Source organism: Salvia miltiorrhiza, chromosome 1 (genome assembly GCF_028751815.1).
Source record: "Salvia miltiorrhiza cultivar Shanhuang (shh) chromosome 1, IMPLAD_Smil_shh, whole genome shotgun sequence".
Taxonomy (NCBI): domain Eukaryota; kingdom Viridiplantae; phylum Streptophyta; class Magnoliopsida; order Lamiales; family Lamiaceae; genus Salvia; species Salvia miltiorrhiza.
Genome location: NC_080387.1, coordinates 53806769 through 53815391, shown reverse-complemented (window position 1 = coordinate 53815391; position 8623 = coordinate 53806769). Strand labels below are relative to the sequence as shown.

Sequence of the window (8623 nt, the reverse complement as noted above, 5' to 3'; positions counted from 1 at the left end):
AAAATTTAAAATATTTTGCTCCCTCCAGAATTTGAACCATGCGAAAAAAAATCTCCCTCCAGATACAATATCAGCCATAGGATTGATAAAATAAACGCACCAGATTGTACCCTAGATCTTACTAATATTAGGGGGTCTCATTGGGGCGTCCCCCTATATATATATATATATATATATATATATATATATAGAGAGAGAGAGAGAGAGAGAGAGAGGGGTATATTATTATACCCTCATGAGAAGTAGATAAATATATTATTATCATTAATTTGAACCAAACAAGATATAAAAATATAATCACTATTTTAGGTGTTAAATTTATACCTTATTATATTATCTCTTTATTTAAATGGATAAAAAGCAAACACATCATAAGTGTTAGGATACATGAACACTACTATAAAACATGCACGTACAAACATCACATTTTCTCTCCTTATTTATTCAAAATTCAAGAGGACATTTACAAATCCTTATTCTCCTTCTTCTTCACTTTATACTTCCATTCTTCTTAAGAAATTAATTCACACACACATACACACACACAATATATATAACATATAGATAGATAGATGGAGGAGAAGTTTGGGCAGAGCCACCTGTTTATGACAGTTTTCCTGCATTGCTTTGCCTCTCGAATGGTGGCTCCGGTGATCACCGACGTCACGATGGCGGCGGTTTGCCCCGGCCAAGATGAATGCTCCTTTGCTGTATACCTCACCGGAGCTCAACATGCGGTTCCTTTTCTTCTTATCTATTTTGTTAATTTGCTCTCATTTTTCCTGCAATTCCTTGCTATAATCTAGCAGTAGAAACGGTGTTACATTAATAAAAAACTAAATTAATTATTCAAACTAATCCAAATTATCTACTCACCTCAAAAAAATATCTTATGCTATTGATAATATTTCACTAATACCTACTTTTAAAATTTAATACCAATCTAGCCTCCTTTTATTTTTTTCACTAATCAGGCCGCTAATCTATGTTGACCGTTCAAAGACCTCTGACGTGCAGTGGCATCTATGACTTAAATATATAGTGGCGTGGGTCTTTTGTAGGGTTAGTAAAAATTAACGGTTTTTGTAGTGAAAAATATTACTCCATCCGTCTCACGAATCTTGGCACATTTTCAAATCAGATTCGTGGGACGAATAAAGTACTATAAAAGATTAAATTACGTTAACAAGTTTACAAGTACGAATATTATTGTGAAATTATTGATAGTATAGGATATTTTTTGAGACAAGCAGATCATTTTGATTATTTTGGAATTTTTTTTATATATAATTTAGTCCAAATAAATCTACAGGTACGTGCTAATGAGGCCTAACTTAATTAAGTGGCAAAGTTGAGACACCCAAAGACTATTTCTTGTGAGAGATTTTGGATTCAATCTTATCTGCATACGGTGTAGTTTTCTCACGTTTGTGTGGTGTGAGAGATTTTGGGTTCAATCGTATGTGTGCGATGTAGTGATCTCATCTTTGTGTGGTATAGTGATCCCATTTACGTGTGGTGTAGATATTTTTCATCTTTGTGTAGTGCAGAGATCGATCCCACCTACGTAGGGCGTAGTCACTTATTTGGTTATGTTGTTCCTTAATTTTTATTGGGTTAATAGCCGGAAAATACACAAACTTTCATGAAATTTGCAAATTGAACATGAGCTTTAAAAATAGCCTCAGAATACATGACCTTTTAATTTTGTTGCGAATTGCACACGGCGAAATTTCCGACGAAGAATAGGTTTGACCGGTGATTACTTGGACATTACATGGCATATTGCATGGCTTTTTTTACACGCTGGCAAGCCACGTGGGCAAAACGACGTCGTTTTGATATTTTGAAGAATTTACAAAAAAAAAAAATTGCCTCTGTGTCCGCCTCCTGCTTCTCCGGCGAGGAGCAGCTGCGCCGTGACAGCAGCTCCACTCAACCGCCACCTCCACCACCCATTCCTCATCGACGCCACCACCTCCCACCGCCTCACCTTCTCCGTCTTCCTCTGCCAAGTCGCCTCCCTAAATCCCTCATCTCCAATAACGACGCCGCCTTCATCCTCCTCTACTGTCAGGAGCGCTATGGCTGCAACCCTCGTGAGTCGCCGCCTTCATCCTCCTCCCCAAATCGCCTTACAAAGATTCAACCCCCGACCAATGAAATCCCCAACGTGGGGAGCCCCCGATTCTCTTCTTCCCCCACTATCATCCACCAAGATTGCATTCCCAACAGGCTGTGACCCGTTTCTCTCACCTCTCTCCAATCCAACACTTCCTTCAAGAATAAAGCTCACATATCTCCGAACTTCACCGACTGATTCCCCGCAGGAACAGTCTCAAAACCCTTCTCCCCACCTCCAGATTTCACAGAATCCGCCCCCTTACCACTCGCAATAACATTTGCATCAAGGGTTTCATTCACAGGAAATTGCATATTTGGGGTAACACTAGAATTAGTAGTATTACGCCAAGAAACAAAACAAGTATTACCAGATCTGGAGATTTTTCCACTTTTACCGCCACCGATGCGACGCCGCCCCTACCAGTGGCAGAGCCACCGCCACCTCTCACCTTCTCCGACCTACACACACCACGCAAACCAACCGACGAATGCAGCGTTTAGATGGGAAGAAGGTGCGGCGTCCAGACTGGAAGCCGCCTCTGGTCCATCGCCTCTCACCTTTTTCCATTTTTTTTTTAATTTACACTACTCAAAACGACGTCGTTTTGAGCACCGGTGAGTCCACGTCTAAAAATTCTGGGAGCCACGCCAACACCGATCAATGTGGTGGTCAACGCGTGTGTAATTTGCAACAAAATTAAAAAGTCATGTATTCTGAGGCTATTTTTGAAGCTCATGTGCAATTTGCAAATTTCGTGAAAGTTCGTGTATTTTTCGACCATTAACCCATTTTTATTTCTCTTTTTTTTGGGGGGGGGGGGGTTTAAAACTTACAATCAATGTAGTACTGCCCTTTGGGGTTGGGGGGGGGGTTAGTGGGTTACAATCAATGTAGTACTGCCCGCCAAAGAAATAGGTTTGCCACATCTTTTTTCATTTTATTTTGTACAATCTGCATTTTTCTGTCTCCAAAATATGGATGTTGTACGTGCTACACTATACCAGAGTAATTAATAGTGGGAAATATTTCTCCAAAAAACACAAAACTATTTTTTATGATTTTCCTTATAAAATCTCTAATTTGGGGAAGTGGGATGAGCTTGTTTTTTTTTTTTCTTAATTAATACTCTCTTCATCCCACTCTAATAGTCATGTTTTCCTTTCGGGATGTCCCACTAAAATAGTCATGTTTCTATTGTTGGTAATGATTTTACACTACAAACAAATACGGCTCCACACACCTTTACACACTTTTACACTCAAAAAGCAAGTTTTTTAATCTCCGTGCCAAAAAGAAACAAGACTATTCTACTGGGACAGAGAGAGTACTTCAGTCCATTTAGTCATAAAATGTAAATACATACTAAGTGTTATTTATATTTTTTGAGAGGCGTGGGTATTTTTTTTATATTTCTAAGTTGAAAAGAAAGTATTTTTCATCATTGTCACATCATCATTATTATTATTATTATTTGCAGATTCTCTTTTGGGTTTTTTCCCATGAGTTTTCTCTAAAGAAGTTTTAATGAGACTCAGCCTTTAGTATGCTTTTTCTGTGCAGGGTTTTTTGAAGTTTTTTTTTTTTTTGCTTTTTCTTTTTAATAAAGCCGATATTTCATTCATTAATATTATTTGCAGATTATAGGATTGGGATCAGTTGTTGTGATGCCGGTAATAGGGAAGCTGTCCGACACCTACGGCAGAAAATTCATGCTCACTCTCCCTCTCACTCTCTCAATCTTTCCTCTAGGTATTTATATTCATTATTTATTTAATTTGGGTCACTTTATCGAGTAAAGTAAGTTTGTTTGTTTTTTCTTTTTCTCTCTTCGACTCATATCCCCCAAATTTTGGTTGTTTTAGAATTAATTTCGGCTATAACTTAATTTCGGCCATTTAATTTCAAAATCACATTTGAATTTAGAATTTTGGATAACCGGACATGTCACATTCATCCGATCTCAACACTCAAGCATGATATTCACGTCTCGTATTTTATTTCATTAATTAAGACACGGTACACGAACATCTGACGAGAAATTTTGACGGGCCCGCAGCGATACTGGCGTACAAGAGAACAAAATATTACTTGTACGCCTACTACATGCTCGAAACCGTGATCGCCATGGCCACAGAAGGCAGCGTCCTGCTCCTTGCTCTTGCATATGTGGTATACTTTTAATTGCTTGCTCCCTCAATTTTTGCAATCAAAAAAGGTAGTCATGAATTAATTTGTGCAGGCAGACAACGTTGAAGAAAGCAGACGAGCTTCAGTGTTTGCCATAATGTCAGGCTTCTCATCTGCTTCCTTCGTCTTAGGAAACCTCTCCGCTCGCTTCCTCTCCACTTCAGCTACATTTCAAGTATCTTCCATTCTTTTCAATTATCCAACTATACTATATCCAAATTAATCTGCGCCTATTCTAATTAACATCCTCTAGCTCACTTGGTCAAATACTGAAATCACTCCACTTAACATTCAAATTAATGATAATCCACGTGCACATTTTTAAAGAAAAGATTGGCAAGAACATAAGTACTCTTTTCTTTAACTTTTATGTGCATTATTATAATACGTAGATAAAAATAGTAGGATCCTTCATGACATTCACAATGACATCCACAATTATTTTTTCAAAAATATCGGAGATAAACTTCATAAAAAAAAGTCTTAATATTGAAATATGAGTTAATTTCATACCAATCTTTTCTTTAGATGTTATTTTGGAGGATTAGGCTAGATAGATCAAAAATACTAAAATTAGTCCCTTATTTACTAAATTGAGTACATCTTTGGTATGTTTTGATGGTTTCAAATCATTTGAACTAGTTTAATTTGTTTGATTCATATCTCATTCAAAATTAACAATGGAATTGGAGATAAAAAATAAGTACTTAATGATCATGAACGTTTTTTTCACAAAGTCATGTTCTACTAAAAATATTTATTTATATTTCACTATTAAAGCTATTTTATAAAATACACAAATGGACCGTCGATTTTCCCAAATCAGGAAGAACTAACGATGTTGTCATATTTAAGTGATTAGGATACATGTGAACAGTTTGATGTATTTTAGATATAAATAATTTTCCTTGTTTTTTTATTATCAAATTAATTAGATTAGTTTCACAGAAAATTAAAATTAAGTATGATTTAATTCTTAGGTTGCAGCTGGCATGTCTGTAATAGGATTGGTGTACATGAGATTGTTTCTTCCGAAATCAATGTCGAGAAATGTTTCGGAAAATGATTGTCTGCTCGAAAAATCTCCATCGAAAAAATGGAAGCTTTTCATGACCGTGGATTCACTACATGAGGCTATTTGCTTATTAAGGATTAGGTCACCCAAAACTCATCTTTTTTTCTTTCCTGCTACAAGTTTCTGGATTAATTACTTGTCTCAAAATTATATAATGTTTAAAAATTATTGAAATTTCTACGTTGTTTTCGCAGCCCCACATTGTCGAAAGCTGCAGTTATTGCGTTCTTCAGCACCATGGCAGATGTTGGACTCTATTCTTCTTTGATGGTAAGTCTATTTAAATAGATTTGATTTGAATAATTGAATGCTCTCTTTTAATTTTGATATTATATATAAGATGTCAGTTTGCGAATTTTCTTATTTGTTTATTGCATGCCATATATATGCATGCAGTACTACTTGAAGGCTCGATTTCACTTCAACAAAGATCAATTCTCTGATCTGATGATAATTAGTGGCATTGCTGAATCTATGTCACAGGTAGATTTTTCTTCAAATTAATTTCATCTCTCTCTCATTGATTATATATATCTTGAAATTGGTACTGCTGCCTTTCAGCTGATTGTGATGCCTATTCTAACTCCTCTTCTGGGAGAAAGAAAGATGATTTCTCTAGGGCTATTCTCCAGCTGTGCTTGTGTAAGAACTTGCATCAATAGTATTTGAATCATAATAAGCAACAAATAAATGGAGTACTTTATATAAATTATACAAACACCAAATATTTAATTATGTGTATAATTAAGAAGGGGTTCAAATAAAAATCTCTTACTGTGAGAACTCTAAAAACTTTACACTGAATTTATAACGTAACTGTGTTGAATCCTATGTTCAACTAATATGGTGAATTACTTATAGGTTCAGTGCAATTACTTATAGGCTCATTGTAGTTCTATTATAGGTTCATTACAACTATCACAGTTCTTACAATAAAAAGTTTTTTTTGACCCCACCCTATACATCTATATATACGAGTAGTATATTAAAATTGCAAGATTTCAATTTGAAATCAATTTAAATTAATTTCAAAATTAAGTGGCAATTTTGTATTTATAATAAAATTGAATGTTTATTGTAAATTATATTTTCTCTTTTTATTTTCGTTTTCTTTATCTTCTTATTTTTATTGTTTTATTTCTTTCTAAAATTATGAATTTTGAATAATTATAAAATATTTAATATGCATATCAAATTAAAGATCACGATAAAAACTCTAATTTGATATATTTTATGTAAATATTTGATTTAAAATGTAAAAGTTATATTTATTTAAAGATTAAAATTTTAAAAAATTCTCTCATCTCTCATATTTTTTTGAATAAATTTATTTTTCATTTTTTAACTTTTTTTTTTGCATTTTCATAATATCAATTGTAATTTTTTAAATATTCGGCTCAAATATATTTAGTTGAAATATTTTTTTTATCATATATATATATATATAAATATGATAATTGAGTTGGTATCAATGTTATATAATAAATATATAATTTTTTTCCATGCAATGCAAATGCTAGTTTATTTAGTTAATTAACTAGCATGTCTTCGAGTGCAGATGGTAGTTTATAGCATCGCATGGTCGCCTTGGGTGAGTTATTCATCATCTTCTATTAAAGCATAGCATAGAGAGTTTAATAAAGCAGTTTGCCAATTTTTATTTGATTTTTTGTGAACAAATTGCAGGTTCCTTATGTTGCTGCAACGATCTCCATTTTTTCAATTTTTACTTATCCATGTGTAAGTTGGTTAATTTGTTCATGAAAAAGGGTTAATTATTGGAAATAATGCATTGTTTACTCAAATTAATTTGCAATTTTCAGTCAAGTTTTTTTTTTTTTTTTTTTTTTTGCAATTGCGATATTCCCAAAATTTTCAGTGATAAAACGACGTTGGACAAGCTTAATTTGGTGGAAAAAGATATGTGAATATTACAAAATTTGGTTAACTTTGTGTTATTTTCCAGCAATTAACCCATAAATAAGGAACCTAGATTTTCATTCTTGCTTCGAAAAGCAAGTACTCATTTATTTTTATTAGAAGACATAAATTTTTAAAAATTGCGTGACAGTTATTATAATTATTGGTTATGCAGCTGAGAAGCATTGCATCCAAACAAACAGGACCAAGTGAGCAGGTGAATTTGGAACTAAAACAGAATTTGTTACATTATATTGTTTCATTTTACACTAAGAAAAATCAATACACAAATAAAAAATATAGAAAAATATTAAATCACATATTACTTCATACTATTAGGGAAAGGCTCAAGGCTGCATTACCAGCATATGTTCCTTAGCCAACATCTTCTCTCCTCTTGCTTTCAGCCCTTTAACAGGTAATTAGCCATAACCATTCTATATTTTCTTGAACAAAATTACTTATTTTTCAAGAACTAGCTATATAAAAACCTCATAATTCTATCCCTTTTTTCCATCCAGCTCTGTTTATATCAAATAATGCCCCCTTTAACTTTCCTGGGTTCAGTATTCTGTGCTCTAGCTTCCTTGCTGTAAGTTGGCTTAAAATTTTCAATTTTTATATACTTATCTGCATCCACAAAATTCACTTGCATAATATTTCATTCTTGATTTCTCAGGTTATAGCTTTCGCGCAGAGCATCACTATAAGGTTACCTCCAGCTGAAAATTGCTGCATTATCAGCAAGAATTTAGTCTGATTGCTCAGCAACTTGGCCAAGGAATATTATCATATATGGTTAATCATAGCTAGCTTGTGTCCCCGATTTACAGTGTTTTCTAAAAAATATTTCCAAAACTTACATTTTCACTTTAAAACTCTCAATTTTGAAGAAAATTTGATTTAAGTTATCGCTTTATAGAATTCGGCAACAGCGACTCACCACGCCGAATTTTTTGGTGACCTCTTAGAGCATCTCCAGCCCTTGGCGCTTAGGGGTGGCGCTAATTGGTGGTCCTCACCTAAGCGTCACCTGTAGGTTTTCCTTGACATCATCCAATGATACGCAGCGGAAATAACAGTCAAGGATTAGATCTAGATTTACAATTGATTCATGTGTAGAGATTACAAACGTACACAACAATAAAATTAACTTACTCGTTGTGTAGTAAACGTGCATCTCGATTCCTGCGAATTGAATCCACCACTAGAGGTATCCACGTGTATGTCGATTCGATGCAGGAACAATTCCCAGTGCATGTTTCAATCTTCGACAGCTAGGAAATCTCTGATTGAAACCATAGTACTCTCTAGGT

At 34.1% G+C, this 8623-nt stretch overlaps 1 protein-coding gene across 2 annotated transcripts; it reads left to right on the top strand.

The window, feature by feature from the left end:
- The first annotated feature begins 467 nt into the window (after positions 1–467).
- LOC130994044 (uncharacterized) lies at positions 468–8188 on the top strand. Of its 2 annotated transcripts, XM_057919085.1 has the most exons (14): positions 468–737; positions 3763–3874; positions 4182–4294; positions 4365–4487; positions 5293–5468; positions 5582–5657; positions 5784–5870; positions 5949–6029; positions 6946–6978; positions 7074–7127; positions 7483–7524; positions 7647–7725; positions 7829–7899; positions 7987–8188. In XM_057919085.1, the coding sequence occupies exons 1-14, from the start codon at positions 573–575 to the stop codon at positions 8065–8067; spliced, it is 1293 nt and encodes a 430-aa protein (XP_057775068.1). In that variant the 5' UTR covers positions 468–572; the 3' UTR covers positions 8068–8188. The 2 variants fall into 2 exon arrangements, with proteins under 2 accessions (XP_057775068.1, XP_057775072.1); XM_057919089.1 differs by lacking the exon at positions 5949–6029.
- Positions 8189–8623: the final 435 nt, after the last annotated feature.